Below are 17235 nucleotides of genomic sequence, written 5' to 3' on the forward strand. Positions count from 1 at the left end.
ACTTCATGAATAAAAAACAACTTGCAAGATGCGCTGGGCGGGAATCGAACCGGGATCTTCAAAGTGCGAGACGGAGACGCCACCACTCAGCCACGAGTTTTTTTTTTTTTTTCATGCTTCTGGGCATGCACAGTGTGTGGCGAACGCGTATGGATATCAGACATGAGCGCATAGTTCAGGCCCCAGCACATGAATACTTCATTTAAAGTTTGTTATATATACGCGAATTTTTCTGTGCACAGAGTGATCCTCCTGATTGGCCAAGTGCTTTGGACAAAGTGACTAGCCTACATCGTTCTTATCACACCACACTGACCCGGCATTGACTTGTTGTTTTTTATGGCCATGTAATACTCACATTGTATTTTCTTTTACTCAGCCACGAGTTCGATGCTTCGAAGCGGCACAAAAGCGCCTCTAGTGAATGCGGTGTTGCCTTAGAAAGGAGCCGTAGAAAGTTATACTGCGGTGTATATCAGTAATTATGAATGTGTAACTTACAGAAGTCACAATTACACGAGTAGCGAAGTGCGTTTCCGCTACATTTCTTCTGCGCTTTCCGCACACACAGAGCCATCTTGTGGCAAACACAGAAGACCCCCTCCTCTCAATGTACGGTGCTGCCCCGACAGATGGCGCGCCACGCGCGCATTGGGTAAGAGTAAGAGGCGACTGGAGGATTGGTGGAAGAAAAGTAGGGAAACGACAAAAGACGGAGATGTACAAAAGCACAGTTCGGAATAGGGGATCAGAAAATTTGGGCGTGGTAGTTCATAGTGTTTTTTTTGTGTCTTTTTTCATTGTTTAACCTAGGTAGAATATTAGGCAGTATAGTAGCAAGAGCTTGGTGGCGCGACCCACCGCCCCGTTCCAAAGGGGACGCTCATAACATCCATCCATCCATCCGGGTAGCATTGGGGCTGTGCGGGGACCGGTGCGAGGCGCGTCGCGGCCCGGACTCCCTCTCCCCTGACGACGCTTCGCCGTGCTCTCTCATGGGTTGCAGAATCAAGCGTCCTTCCTTTCTTTAGATCACTATCTGTTTATCTGTCTATCTCTCCGCCCATGCCGATCACGACGTTTGGCTGGCGTTCAGTGATGCCACGGCTGCTGATTTATCAGTAGATCTACTGATTTTTAAAATTTTCTGCTGATTCAGTGATAAAGCGTTTGAATCTGCTGATTTTCTTGCTTTTCTACTGAAACGATAGCGGAATCTGCAACTTTTTCAGTACAGAGGATGGATGGATGGATGGATGGTTATAGAGGTTACAGAGGTTATATTAATGTGATGCCGCCTAGCGAGAGAAAAAAAAACGTGGTTGGCTCCGAGGTTAACATACATTCTTGCGTTTCCAGACTCTCAAACGTGGCGCTAACTCTGTCTATGAGCAAAGTGGGGAAAAGGCATAGAGTTTCTATGCTCTATGGGAAAAGGTGAGGCGGTGAATTTGTGAAAGTGGGTGCATACCGAACCCCACAAATATGAAACCACCATTATCATCATCATGACCAACCTATCTTTAGGTGCACTGCAGCACGGAGGCCTCTATGGAGGCCTCTCCCAGCGATCTCCAATTACCCCAGTTTGGAAGATACTATACTCTAAGCTTTCAAGTACTAACTACCATCTGACGGTTCTGAATAGGCCATCGGAGGGCTTCACTGTTTTTAAATTCGTGCTTGACAATGGCTCTCTGGATCTCCGGGTTTTTCAAAAGCATGACCTACTGTATGTCGTGTTCAAAAAGTATCGCTAAGAATCTCGGGGTCAATTTTTGTACTATTTCCTGGGAGCTACAATACTTCAACAGAGTACTAATATAAGTGCTAAATTCGTGGGCTCATAAACTGAGTGCAAAAACTGAAATTAAAAAATCTACTGATTTTTACTGATTTTTCGCGAAAACGAGACACCGAGTTCTTTGGTTCGTTCCGCTTGCTCAGGCGCACGTTTCGTTGCGGCGCCGAACGCTGCGTTGCTCGACGTTCACCGCGTGATTGGTGGGTGAAAAGTCCGATGCGGGGTGCCTCGTAAGTGATCGCTGCGCCACAGCGCCATGGTAGCGCACTGTCTTACACCCCTTGGCGGGTCGACGGGAACGCTGTCGTGTTCCACTCTTGAAGGCGAAGCTTAAGCGTCCTCCAATTTTTTTAATTATTCACATGTGTACCCAGCGTTTCTCATCACAGTACGAATACCGATGTGTATAATAAGTGTACTAGTTGGCAGGCATTCAGAGCTATTTTAGACGTACCTGCGGCGATTTGGCCCTTGGGGGCAGTAAAAGGCATGCATTCAATTTTTTGAACTGCCCCGATGTTTCGGACGTTTTCACGGTCCCTAGAGAGTCTGAAAAATCAGACGTTGACTGTATATGTTTGTGCTTTTGCACATACCCTAAAACAAAAAGACTTCCGAGGTAGCTAGATCGGTTGACTTCTAGTGGTAGAAGGGGGTCAGAACCTGCCACTGGTTGTCTGCACCAATGATGCCTTCACTTCGCAGCACATTTTTGTCACTGTGCCGTTCTGAAACTTCCAAGAAGAGTTAGGCACTGGAAGACAGTCTATGGCAAAATGACACCCGTCTTACCGCATCAGACATCGCCGGAAACGACTAAGGACCAATGACAAGCAATCATTGGGCCTCTTCAATTATCGGTCCCGGAGTGCTTGGGACTGCTGTCCCGCATTCGATTTTCTCGCACAGCTTTGGAAGCTTCACCCACCAGACTGAGAGCTGCCAGAATCACGTTCGTTTTTGACAGGCCGGAAGTAGCAGACTGTCCACGGAATCATGGAGATGTCAGCTAGTTTTTGCTCGCACAAGTGCAAGCAGCTAGCAGACGACAGCTGTATTAAAAAGATGTGCGCGGCGTTTGATGCCATGCTAAGAAAGATGCTGGGTGCTTCTGCATACTTTGTGCGCTCCAGACGGCAAACACTGGGCACCCAGTTATTGCTTCTGTTACATTGGTGTTTTGTGTGCCATCATGCGCGTTGTTCATGAGTGGTCTAATTGCTGCAGCTTTAGTTTTCGTGTTTTTTAAGAGAGAAGCACAGCGATCAAGCTGGTTTTGGCTGCATTTTTTTAAATATGTGTCGCAAAATCTGTGATGCTCATTGCTATATGCCTAGTAAACAGGTAAATTTCGCTTTTCAGGTGAGTGAAATTGGTATGCGAGGAAGCATATCATATTGCATGTGGCTATTTCATGCCGGTAGCTGGGATAGCGTACAATCGGAGCTTCACCGATTGCTGTTGACATATGAGTTGATCCCTGAATTCTGTTTCCAAGTTTGAGTATTTGCTTTTGGACATGCATGATTAGTAGACAGTTTAATTGATTAATTGATAGCTGATAGTTTGCACTCAGGTGTCGTGTGTTGTTTTCTCGCTCAAGTACTGTCCCTTCATCTCTTTGCACAACAGTGTTAATTATGTCGAACCAACTAGCCCACTGCGAAATTTTGCTCAGTAGACGGCATACATGCGATTGTCCGTAACAGGCGTCGGTCGGGCCTTTAGTAGACAGACAGCCTTATGAGCTTTGAGGATATCGGCAGGTGCTTTCTCCATGAACAGCGACGTGGCATAACCACGATTTTGCTTATGTCCGTGTGGGAACTCTGCTTAAATTTCACAGGCAATGAGCTGGCTTAAATACAGAAGGGGCACGAAGAGCGAAAGTGGGGCGTAAACTACACTTTGCGAACGCATTCTATGCGCTTAGGCTGCAATTCCACCATACAAGCATTGTGGTTGTGTTGGTGACGTGGCCTCTGAGACTGCACCATTTGGGAGGCCACGCCAATGAATTCACTGGGGGCACGAGTAGCTAAGAGCATACGATGGCAGCCAGGAGAATGACTTCCGGTCACAGTGTTTTCGAATAAAACCTTGGACAGCCCTGACACATGGAGGAAGGAAAAATATAGGAGGAAGCATTACGCCACACAGCCAGCCTTGGCAAGCGAATGCTCTGTGAAGCCACAGTGATGGCCCAACATGTGACCTCTTGCATAGAAATGACGGAGCAAGAATTGAGATTTGCCGAGACGTTAGGTTCCAGTAACTATGTTGCGCTGTTTTCATCTACCTTGCTTTTTCCTGTGTTTGCTCTTTCTTAGGCACAACTCTTCCTAAAACATAGCTGTGACAGTAGTTTTCATTCGGTGTGCATTTGTTTGGCTGCCCTGCCGTGGTTCTGCCTGCAGAGCAGGAACACCAAAACCAACCATGCACTTTAACATGTGATCACGTGTTGGGCCACCATGTTTGGCTTCACTCGCATTGCGGTATGCTTCGTCCTATCTTTCCTTCCTCCATGCCCCGACAGCTGGATCATGGAGCCTGTCAGGCCGGAAATCGCAGACAGTTTGCGGACAGTGCAGGACTGCATAATGGAAGAGGCCCATTTTGTCACATGTTGGCTGCAGACCAATGTCTCATCAGTGTCTCATGAGCAAAAGTTGCAAGTTCATATAAGAAATATGACATTTTGGCAAAACTATGTGTTTTATGGCCCTAAATTTATGCAGGTGGGTGTGGAATGTCATGATGAATCTTTTTATAACAAAATTGAAAAATAAATTTGTTAACAATTTTGCCATGAAGAACACGTCCTGCTCTGAAGGCAAGTAGTCAAGTTTTAAGAACATATCCTTATTTTCATTTATTAAAGGGACCCTGAAACGATTTTGACAATCTTGTACAAATGTACTGAGTCGTTAGAGTAGGTCCTTCTGATCATTAATTTACGCATCTAAGTGCTCCATGTAAAGCGTGTAATTTAGTATAAGGTTTTAAAAATGTACATCACTGCCGATCACAGCACACTGCTCGGCGGAATTTTCAGCTGCCCCTACCCATATGACGTAAATCACCCTATTGATGTCAGTAGGGCGAGCTATCTGATTGGCTGCCCAGGTCGCATCATCAATCATTTTTCCACCTTTATGGTGAACAAATGATGTTCGTAATAGTTGGAATGTTATTTAATTTTTTTCTATAAAAAGAAAGTAACATAAAGAGAATGCATAAGAACAATTTCTCACTACACTTAAGCTCTTCCGGCATACATCAAGTGTCGTCTGCTTGTGTTACAACGTGCTCCATTTTGACGAGAGCTCCGCGGTCAGAGTTGATCTTAGTCTTATCGCGAGCACCATAATTTGACTTTACTGTGTTGTGGGCTGCAAACGTAGCGAGTGGCAATATGTCAAGCTGCAACATCGTGTCCCTCTGCAAGGTAGCAGACGAGCGAACAGGCTGCAGCGCATCGAACTGCCGTTATCCGATCGGCACCAGGTTTGCGCGTTTGTGGCTGTCACTTTACACCGGAGGATTACTACCGCAATAGCATCTCACAAGTCCGGTATTCAGGTAAACGCAAGCGCAAGGGGACAGTGCCTGGGTGTGTGGCCGTGCCGTTTAACGGGATGAGCAGAAGCACAAATGTGAATGGTCTGCACGGTGCAGCCACCTGGTGGCACAGAGCTCAACCACACACAGTAGCAGAAACGAAATGTATTCTTCTTTGCTGCTGGTATAAATTCTTCACAGGAGTGTAATCATCAACACGTTGTTTTTGTAAATGCTTAAAATGCTTTACACTTGGTTAGAGCAATATTAGCGCTTTTGTTTGGCTGGTTAAGCTCTGCGCCAACAAGTGGCTGGACCGTGCAGACCGATCAGGCTGCTCACGTATGTCTACTCTAAAGTTCCTTCATCAGCTTGAGTTTATGCCTCCAGCCATCTGTCGAAACACCCAGCTCGCCTGTGGTTAGCGGAATACCAGACACATATGGCGTTGTGACAGAACGTTCGCAACGCACGCTGCTTCGATAGCTCTTGCTTGGGGTCGACTGCCAAGCAACTGGCAGAGAGTTTGGAGAGGCTTCGCGTGCTTGCTCCTAGAGAACCAGAAGTCGACTACACGACGTGCCATCATGACGCACAGCCAGTGAAGGCAGAGCTTAGCCCCGATCACTCGGCAAACGAGTTGACGAGAAAATGCATGACTATGGAGAACGGTAACTTGTAATCATGCATAGCTCCCTTAATATGAGACACTTAATATGAGAAGAAACGCAGTCTTTTAAACTGTACATCGGTGACCAACCCATCACACGGAAATTTACTTTCCGTATGCTCGGTATGCACCTAGGCGAGAACTGGACAGCAAACACTTGGTTCCAACGCGTTACGAAGACCAGCAAACAAATCCTGCACGCTTTACGCAGAATCTCTAGCCGCACCCGTGGAGTAAACGAACATGAAATGCGGCAGTTTGCTCAAGCTTTTCTTGTCTCCCGTATCATGTATGGGCTGCCATATGATCCAGTCAACCGTACACAGATGCACGCACTCGACCGGTTACTTAAAATCACAGTTGGATAATGAGGGATGTGTTAGTTGAGGAACTGCTGATTATTTTCACCATCCGAAGCCAAACGCATTGTAACTGGACTCCCAAGGTACACAAGCCTCGAAGCGCTTAAAAGTTGTAGCAAACTCAACAACCTGCTCGAGCTCATTGACATGCACATCTATACACAAGAGACGAGACTTCGCGCCACAAATGCCGGGTGACATACACTCATGCTCCTCAGGTATGACGTCCACACAATGCCCATTTTGCCCAACAAAACGCCACCATGGGAAATCACGGCTCTCACCGATGGCAGGCCACTTCCTCTCAATATGGACCCAACTCAGCGAATGCGGTGCCTTGCATATGCCAAGAGGCATGCTAAAGCTACGAGTACACTCCCCTTGACTGAACGCATCGTATACATGGACGCTGCACTGCCTGCAAACGGCGCTAGTAACACCTGTTATGCCAATGCGTGGTACGACCAGACAAATGAAAATCAGAACCACCGCCATCATATATCAGCAGATGCAATGTCCTGCACCAGCGCTGAGCTAATGACCATCCTAGATTATTTGGAGTGGGCCCTCACCACATCGTCTCAAACTGACCCTGTTCACCATCATAGACTTACCATCATAGACTTCACCATCATAGTTCACACAGACCCCCAGGCTGCCCATCGGGCATGTGCTAATGTTCGTTACGCAGGTCCCGTACTGCAGAAGATCAGGCACCAGGCACGCCTGCTCCGTGATTGCGGTCATGATGTTACCATCCACTGGGTTCCTACGCACTGCTGTATCCCCGGAAACGAGAAGGCTGATAGACTGGCGTGCGCTCATCTCTCTGCCATGCTGGCCAGAGCCTCCAATACTCCTTATCCTCTCCTAGCTACCACACCTGATCTAGCAGGCCCAATGGCAGACAAGCATGCGACCAAACAACAACGTGCCGCCTACCTCACAGCAGTGGGCAATCCACTCCCTATACTGTCGCTTCCCCCGAAGGTATTTACAGGGCGAAAGTCAGTCTTAATTCGGAGAATTCACACAGGCACCCTCCTTACTTCTCACTTGCTGAACTGTTTCCACAGGGGTGGCACGCCACCACCCGTAAGTAGGTTCTGTTCCATGCGCACATGTCGTGCTGATCTCAACCACCTGTGTTGGGAGTGCCCCCTCTACATCAGACCAAGGCTTCGTGCCCTGGCCACCATACAGCGGGGACCCTGGCCTTTTTCTCTCCGGACTTGGCCTTGCCCGGATACATCTCCAGACCATGCCATCGAGCTCTGGCAAGTACTGCTGTTGTTCCTCCAGGACCCGGCGGCACCACCCATCGGCGATCGGCTCCGCGACAGCCACAAGCGTCATGCGGCCCCTACTTAGCTGCCTCCAGGACGTTCGTTAATAAAACTGCGGCTGCCTCACCCTTCCCCTTTTACAATAATACCCCTCCCTTTCCACCGCAGTGTCTTCAGTGCATTTTAATGTGGAATAAACGTGGTTCATTCATTTATTCAAAAATTGCGGTGTGACTGACTAACTTTAGCGTCTACAAAATTTGTCCGAGCCGTTTCAGGGGCCCTTTAATGTAAACAGCAGCATGACAAACCTCGTATATTTTTGTAATCCTTTTAAATAGATCTGCACTAATGTTTAATTTATTCTACACATGCCTAGTTATAACAATGGTGCCTGTCTACCCATACAATCTCTCTCTTCAGTGAAGTACTTAAAGGGGCCCCAAAATACTTTTTAAACATTGTAAGAAAACGTTGCCAATCTGTCGTAGAGGATGCTGCAAACATGTGAGCCAAATATTACTGCACTGCATGCAGCAGGGAGTTTACAATCTCATGTCAAAAACACCGCAAGATCGCTTGCTCTTGCTTCTGCAGTGCCGTCATGCAGCATCATTGAAATCACTTGGACCCACCTATGCTATTGGCCAATATCATGATCGCCAAAGCATTCCCAGGAAATCTTTTCAACTTTGTACTATGTGTGGCCTCCGAGATGGCAGTGGAATGCAGTGTAGTGTAGTTTACTGCGGCCGCCACAAGGTGCCGCGACGAGCCCGTTCACCGCCACAACTCTAAACTTTTGGGGGCTCTGCCCTATTGGCTTCTCTGCTGTACAGCTTCCAGCACGTTAGCAGTGATGAAAAGAGAAAGCTGGGTGTCGGTGCCATAACTCCACGTACAGCTCAAGTATTCAAAAAATGTTTTCGCCATGAGATTCATGAAATGACGTCCTTTAATATACGAGGCTATTCTAGAATGAATTAGGAATGTGTTTCAGGGCCCCTCTAAGGATTTTGTTGATACTGGTACGTCCTGGAACACTCATATGAAACATGTTTGCTGTGGTGTTTGAAAAATTCTTGTCTGTTGTACTCCATCTGGTCACTGCATCCACTACAAACACAAAGGCAGACAAGCTACTTTTTTAGGATACAGTGTGCTGTGGTTTGGTATCACTTGCTTTTATTTTTGTTCAAATACTTAGCGCAATAAGGTTTATTCATTTTTAACGTGTACATATGTTTAAATCTGTTATGTATGGTTCACCCAAGAGCTATGACAAGAGTTTATTTTTATGCCTTAAAATGCCTGATTTGCATTTCCTGTTTAAAGAAACAGCTGTGCTAAAGTACATCTACACGAAAGAGCTTGCGTATGGGCCTCAATAAGAGTTCTGTCTGCGTCAGCATTTTTTTTTTCCATGTATGAGCATATACGTCAATATTACATTCCATTCTTTTTAGTTTGCCTGTTCTTATTCAATCACCAGAAAGCTGTGAAACAAGAACTTTTTGGTGTTTATGGTATTTAGGTCCATGATTCTCTCATTTGACTGTGCTCTCAGGTCTCCAGCTCTTTGTTTGGCTGTGGCAGGCCCATACTGTTATTATCTCGTAACAAAAACGCCAAGCTACGAGCATTTTCAAAAGGTCCTTGAGGAACTTTCCAGCATTCAGACAAAGACCGAGGGCACGCACCATTGCAGGTAGGAACACGGAAAGGGATCATGTCTGCATATGGTTGAAGCATCTGATTCAGACTGAGCACCACCGACTCATGGGGGTCCTGGGGTTCGCCTGTCCGGAATGGCACTGAGCGCTGTTTAATTCTGGAGGGACAGACAAAACAGCACACCATTTAAAACAACACTCATTAGGCAGCAAGAAATGCATGGCCAAGTTTTGACTGCAATCCCTGTTCAACAGTCAGTCCAAGACTTGTTATTTTTGTGGAGTGAAAGAGGCTTGCACAATGACAAACTGCAGCTACTCGCACTGCATCCAGCACTCAATCTAACACTTATGAAAGAACATTTTGCACTTGCATAGCTTACTTTACGCTCAAATTATGCAACAACACTCCAATTTTTGGTCCGCATCATTAAATAAGTACCTCTGTTTACTTGCTTTGTCCAGGAAAAATTGATAGGCACATCTCACCACCAGAGAACCAAACTGCTGCAGACATTGTTTCACTGACTGTTCTTGACAAGTGAAGCTAAAAAAAAGAGGCCAAGTGTTTTATTAAACACTACAAACAAAAATATGCCATCATGCTGCAATACTTGAGTGGAAATGTAGCAGCAGTAAAATATTTCAAACTCGTTAGAATAGAAACACAGGTATGTGTCTAAGAGCAGGGTGTAACTTTTGACATGCATTCATACAAGGACATAGTTATAAGTGCTCAATTCAGCTGGCTGCTGATGGTTGCAAGCTTCAGACATACCTTGCGTTGTTGCAATAGTTCATTAGAATATGGCCGTTCAGATACAACCTTTTCAAGAAAACATCCTTTTAAATGAGCAAATTAGCTCAGGCATAGATTGTCGTGGAGGGGAAAATACCGAAATTTGGAGAAAAAAAAGCTACACTTGGTTTGCAGTCAACTTTCCCACATAGGTGGCATTTCACGGCATATATAGTTTATTACTGTGTTTATGTACATTTGCCGAGAAAGAATCAAAACAATGCATCGTTGTGTGCATCAATAAGAGTCATGTACACTTGGAGCTTCTATTTATGCAATATTTCAATGAGCATCCATCTTCTTTGCGGAAGTGTCAACATTCAATGTCCACATTTAAAAAAAATGAGCACCTTGATGAAGGTAGCAAATTCCATTGAGGCCTGTGCAGTAGGGCAATAATTTCATCACCTTTTCTGGGAACTTCTTTTAATAAAAAGTAGCATGCTTACCCTTACCCACACATCAAAAATTGTACAACTCTTTTCCTATTGAACAAGAATTATGGACATTTCGCTTCAAGCCAACGCTGAGGGCACATGAAACAAATCTGTCGAAGTGCCCTTGGTGTCACCCACATGTGCCTACTGTAAGGAGAAATAAAGACTGAACTCAACTTTAGACATTTTTTATAAGTTTCAGGCAAATCCTTTTTAAGAAAAACAAAGGTAGGCCCAAAGTATTCAACCACATCCTTCTTACAGATGTCAATTGCTGACCGGTATACAATGCCGCACACACTGGTGGCCAGCTTGTGCCCGAGTTTGGAACTGCATCACTGAGTGTAAAGAGCAGTGCTTGCACTGGCGCAAATTCTCTGGTTAATCTGGTTACAAAAACGTGGCTGCCACAGAATTACAACTTATTTTCAGAGTCACATGCACTGTGTTAGCCTGTTGACATTCTTATGTAACGGCTGCACCTCTAAATTTGGTTCTAAATATTTAACAAAAAGTAATATTTGAATCATACGTCTGTTGGGCCACACCAACCTGCCTAAGTGCGTGTCACCTGTGCAACACACACTGTGGCATGGTGCTATTTAGAGCTCCCACAATAGCATGCACAGTGGTACGACTCAGAAAATGTGAAACAAGGCTAAGCTGAACTTGATAGTGGAAACGTGACAGCACTTTATGTTGGAGCAAAGAATGACGCAACTAGCATTTCCTCAGCAAGTTTGTCGCTAAGCTGGCTTCTTCACTGCATTCCACAATTGGCAATCATGCCTCATCTACCCACTGTATTATTCTTTCCAAGGAATAGCAGGCACGTACATAGCCAAATGACATAAATGCCTCATTTATTGGTTGTATCGTCATCATATGATATACTACCAAGGAGATTCCACATGTCCTTTGCATCACCAGTTTGATAGAACGAGAAGGGTCCATGCAAGTTTCTTATGTGCATTTTGCACTTTGTAACAAACAAACTCTGGCACTTGGAATAATCTGGTCTCAAATACACACACCATAAATGAAACCCTCGAAAGCTTTTTGATAAAGCCATTTGGTTATAAGGAGGGTTTACTGTGCACAAGGAAATCAAATGAACAATCGGCAAATTTAAACTAACTTGCCAAGCTATACTCTTCCAGTCATCTGCACAGTTGTAAACAAAATGAAAATCTATAGAATCTGCCTTGAAATTTTCTAATTTGAAGATTATAGCAGCTTGCATAGCCACAATCTTCACAATACAAAAGAAGCGGTTTTATCTAATTGCCATAAAAAAAAAGGTACTCTATTCAGCATTGGCGAAGACTACTCCCACCTGGTCCAGAATGCACGCAAAGCATATTGTTGCCTTTGCGAAAAACAAATCTATGACTTTTTCACTTCGCTACAAAACATTGCACATCAATTCTAAACGACATATCTTTAATGAACCATCCCAATGTGTAAAGGAACTGACATAGCGCTCACAACGTCAACTACTGTCCCCCAGTGCTACACTTGCCACTTATGCAGTTTTTTTTTCCAGTTATCTCTACCATTATATGAAGCGTCCTTACAAAACGCGAACATGTTTTAAACCTTGTTTCATCATCTGGAAGTAACCTGCTCATACTAACCGAAAGATGGCTTACCAAGGCCTTCCAAACTTGGAACTTATCCACAAAGATAGGTAAAGAGCCAGAGGTGGTGGTGTCCTTATTGCCGTCAGCTGTCATGTTCTACCATTGATATATGTTCGCATTTAGAGATTTTACAAGCAACATTGCCTTTCATCAGTGGGCAGGCCAGCAGCAGTATCGGCAACATGTTCAGCAATCACTTCTGCTTTGCTCTACAGGTTTTGGCGGCCCTTCTGAGCTGACTGCTTCCGCTGCATGGCTGCAACTCAACGGCTCCGTGCGTGGACCAGACCTATGAGCCTATGTGCCACAAGAATCATCGGTGGCCCTGCGACTGCACATCAATGACAACTGACGTGGATTTTCGGTGAGCTGACTGCAGAAACTCTGGTACGTGCCAGATGTCCGGTGATTAAGATGCCCTAAGTTCCACGAGTAAGAGCGTATTGCTCTTTTTCGACAACTGCGACGTCACATCATGTGGCTCACCGAGCTCCTTTGAAAGACCGAGCAACATTGCCTTTCGTCAGTGGGCAGGCCAGCAGCAGTATTGGCAACATGTTCAGCAATCACTTCTGCTTTGCTCCACAGGTTAGTAAAAACATTCCTATGTACTGTTACCGTAGCGATGACTGGTTATTTGTTGCTGCTGCCCTGCCCACAGTGTATAAAATGTATTTTGACAAACATCCCGTTACTGCCTACTAGCCTACTTCTTTTGGGTGACATTAGGACAAACCCAGGACCTTCTGAAAAGGAGCTGCTATCAGAACTACTAGATGGCCAAAAGAAGGTCCAAGGAGCTACCTATTGAAGGAATTGTCGTTACACAGAATGAAATCAAAGAGCAAATCTCGACACTAAGCAATAGAATAGATGACACTGAGCAGCAGTTATCCAGTTTGGGCTCACTGCCGAAACAAGTGAAATAAAAAAAACAATTACAGAGTTTGACAGTCAATTATCATTTCTCACAAATAAGGTGGATGAATTACAAAACCGAAGCCGTCGCAATAACCTTATTGTTTATGGATTTGAAGAGTCGAGAAATGAGACGTTTGAAGAACTTGAGAAGAAGATAAAGGACGACCTAATAACAAAGAACATAACGCCTACAGGTATTGAAAGACTTCATAGGCTTGGCTGTAAATCTAATGGGAAATCTAGGCTGGTTATTATAATATTTCTTGACTATCGGGAAAAGACGTCCATTTTACATGCATCCCACAAACTAAAAGGCTCGTCGTTGTCTTTGTCCGAAGACTTTTCAAAGCGCGTTCGTGAGGTGCATAAACTTTTGTGGGACAGTGCAACGGAAGAAAAAAGCAAACAGCACTAAAGTCAAGCTGGTCTTCGATAAAATAAGCATAGATGGCGCTCTGTATGCCTGGGACACAGAAAAAAAGAGAGCGTATCAGATTGACCAAAAGGAAAAATAAGTGACAGCAACAGCACGATACTACGTCCTTGCCAGTCCTGAACATTAACTGCAGAAGTGTAACTAATAAGGTAACCGAGCTTGCGGGGCTTCTTCTTTCTAACAATTCTAACATTGCTGTGCTGACTGAAACTTGGTTACATGATGAACTTTTTGACAGCGAATTCGTGCCTGCTGGGTACAATGCACTCGGGAAAGACCGCATTTGTTGAGATGGTGGCATCTGTATTATCTACAAAAATCATTACGAGTTTTCAGGATACCTTATGTGCCAAATGTTGAGTGCATTTTTTAGCAAAGCTTATTGTGGTCGAATGAGGTACATCATAGGCGTGATGTACAGGCCCCCTTCCTCTTCCCTGTCACTTTTGGATGATTTAAAAGTTTACATGAACACGTATATAAAACCTGGCGAACCGATAATTCTTGCTGGCGATTTCAACCTACCTAATATTGACTGGTCCACAATGTCCCGCGTAAACCATAACGACAAAACAGGTGATGCTACGTTGGATATAGCATTTGCTTTTGATTTATCTCAAATTGTTGGCGAGTACACTAGGATACGCGACAGTTCTAAATCTATACTAGACCTTTTCTTCGTGAGTGGATCTATTAGAACTAAATCAAAATGCGAAATTGTCACGGGAGTCTCCGATCATCAGGCCGTACTCTTTACCTTATCTGACACTGCTATCGACAGAAATCGAAAACACTCCTGTTATCCTAACTTATAACGTGCAGATGATACATTGATAATCGATGTCTTATTCTTTCATTTTGAAAGTTTTTCAAAGTCAACAGCAAATGTAGATGATTTGTGGATTCCCTTCAAGGATCTCGTATTGATGTGTATTGAACGTTTTGTGCCAAGCATTCGTAAAAAGGTAAAATGTGAGAATTCCTGGATTTCTCGTACTTCAATACAAATGCACAGAAAATTAAAACGATTGAAAAAGAAAAAGCGAGCAGCTGACCGTCCTAGGTGTCTGCAAGAAAAAATTTCCTTTCTTACTGTTCAATATAAAAGTCAGATAGCACTCGATAAAGAAAATTATTTTGGCAAGTTGTTGCCTAACTTCATTTCAACTTCACCAGAGAAATTCTGGCACACAATCTCTCCAGTATCCAGAGATTCTCATGCGTTTGAAGTCAACGAAACTCTAACCCATGACGAAAAAGAAATATCATCTGCTTTTAACGAATAGGTACTCCAAATATGTTTTCACTAATGATAATGGCATACTGCCCGCTTACGAAACATGTTTACCTCCGATGCCTGATCTTGTCATCAACGAGCAAGGTATCATTAAAATGCTTTTGAATCTCGATACCAAGAAGTCCGCAGCGCCCGATAACATACCAAATGCATTCCTAACTTGGTATGCAGGATGGGTAGCCAAGTACTTGTTTATATTATTTTCAAGATCTCTAAACGAAGGACAGCTTCCGAACGACTGGAGGACGGCCAGAGTTCAACCAGTACATAAAAACAGTAAGAAAAAGTGCATCAATAATTATAGACCAATCTCACTAACATCAACAACTTGCAAAATTATGTAGCACATAATACCGTATTTACTCGCATAATGATCGCACTTTCTTTGTCAGAAAAATTGACGCAAAATCAGGGGTGCGATCATTACGCGAGTTAATATACCCGCGAAAAGAAAATAAAACTTTTTTTTTCGTCCCGCATTTGCTGCGGGACACCAAAACAAAAATGGCGGCCGGCAGAGTAAGCCGAACGCGCCGAACGCAATTTTCTTCTTCTCATGAGTCTATTGCATGCATTGAAACAGTTTCTTCCGTATCAGTAATGAATAATATCGTTAACATGGGCAAGTTTGCGGCAATAACGTAGCCATGTCCACTTTGAGGGGACAGAAACAGATAAGCGCACTTAGCTGCCAGTCACATAGAAACACATGGCCGGCATGCTGCGGAAACTGCGGCATCTGTCTTCATTACTATCCTGATACGGCACGTTTCCACTAAGGGTGGGTGAATATCTTAGCTGTGTTACAAGCGTCGGCGTATGAATAGGGTACACTCTTAACGTATCAGTGTAAACGTGGCTACTATCGTTGCTGCTCGTGATTTGTTACGTGCCCACGAGTGCAGATGAGAAATTCGAAAGGTGGCTTTTTTGTTGTTGACCACAACCATTATAAAGCCTACACATAATAAAGGCAAGTTTGGTGTTGCAAGCTTTTTTTAGTCATGGAAGTGCGAAAAGTGATGAAAGTAATGAAATGAGGCCTCTACTTAAGAATGTTTGGTGCATGCAGACCGCTTGGTTTGTCTTGAAGAGTCGTTCGCGTAGCATTCGACAGATGGTAAGCGCGATCAATATTAGCTAGACTTGGCACACAACATATCACTTCGGCAAGTTCAGGGTGCGATCATTACGCGGGAAATAAAAAAATTTAATTTTGACGACAAAATTCAGGGGCGCGATCATTACGCGAGTGCGATCATTATGCAAGTAAATACGGTACATACCCACATCTCTGATTTTCTTGAAAAACATGATTTTATTACAAATCTTCAGCATGGGTTCCGGAAAGGTTATTCTACTTGCACTCAATTAGTCTAAACTGTACATGACTTTGCTAACTCTATTAATAATGGGAACCGAACAGATGCCATATTTATGGATTTCGCAAAAGCGTTTGATAAAGTTTCTCACAAAAAGCTGCTTTCCAAAATTAATAGCACAATAAAAAATAACAAGATTACTAATTAGATTTCAGCATACTTGAGTAACCATCAACAATATGTCACTTTTCGAGATCATTCATCTCAGTCTCTTGCTGTTGACTCTGGCGTCCCTCAGGGTTCGGTGCTTACGACATCGTAAAAGACATTCCAGTTCAAAATAAACTATATGCGGGTGATTGCGTGCTCAGGGTGTCTACCAAGTTGATATTTCCAAATTCCCTGAGTTTTCCAGGTTTTCCCTGAGTGCCATTGCAAATTTCCCTGAGTGATGCAGAACTATGTTTTATATCAAGACGGGCTGAAACCATATCGCCTGATGCTGTCCCTCTCTAGTAAGCACATGAAAAAAAAAACCTAATCCAATTTGAATACTAAGGAGCAGTGTTTATGCTATTCAAGAAGAGAATAGAAGGCAGGGGTTAGTAAAATGCACAGCAAATAAAGTGTCTTTGAAAACAATTGCAAATAGGGTCGGACATTATCAAATACGAATAAAAAGGAGATGCATACAAAGGCAAATATTTTCTAGTACGAGCTATTTCTATCAACTGATAGCAACCTCAGTGGGATGAGGCCTGAACTCTGTCACAATTGAGATTCTCTCTCAACAGCTTGTAAGTGAACCTCAACAGTCCTGACATACTCTCAGCGCGCGCACGACGCCCGAGTGTTGTGTTGCACTGCTTCAAAGGGTGTATTTTGGTTTGGATGAGGGACACCTGCATCTCGGCATCAGCCAAAACTTTACTTTTTGAGCTCAAGCTCTTTCAAAACGGCGGCAACAAGCTTCCTTTCTCGTTTATTCCTCAATGCGTAGGTCACTTCTGTTCTTGTCCGC

The 17235-nt window shown here is 44.1% G+C and overlaps 1 protein-coding gene across 3 annotated transcripts in view; it reads right to left on the reverse strand.

Moving 5' to 3' along the window:
* Positions 1-17235, reverse strand: part of LOC139054422 (uncharacterized) — a 79364-nt gene that overhangs the window by 29748 nt on the left and 32381 nt on the right. For 2 of the 3 annotated variants that reach the window (XM_070531368.1, XM_070531367.1), the window contains exons 5-6: positions 9802-9906; positions 9387-9517 (exon numbers count right to left, since the gene is read on the reverse strand). In XM_070531368.1, coding sequence (XP_070387469.1) covers positions 9387-9517; positions 9802-9906 — 236 coding nt within the window. The remainder of the gene's footprint in view (positions 1-9386; positions 9518-9801; positions 9907-17235) is intronic. The other variant, XM_070531369.1, reaches the window with a different exon arrangement.

Source organism: Dermacentor albipictus, chromosome 1, assembly GCF_038994185.2.
Source record: "Dermacentor albipictus isolate Rhodes 1998 colony chromosome 1, USDA_Dalb.pri_finalv2, whole genome shotgun sequence".
NCBI lineage: Eukaryota > Metazoa > Arthropoda > Arachnida > Ixodida > Ixodidae > Dermacentor > Dermacentor albipictus.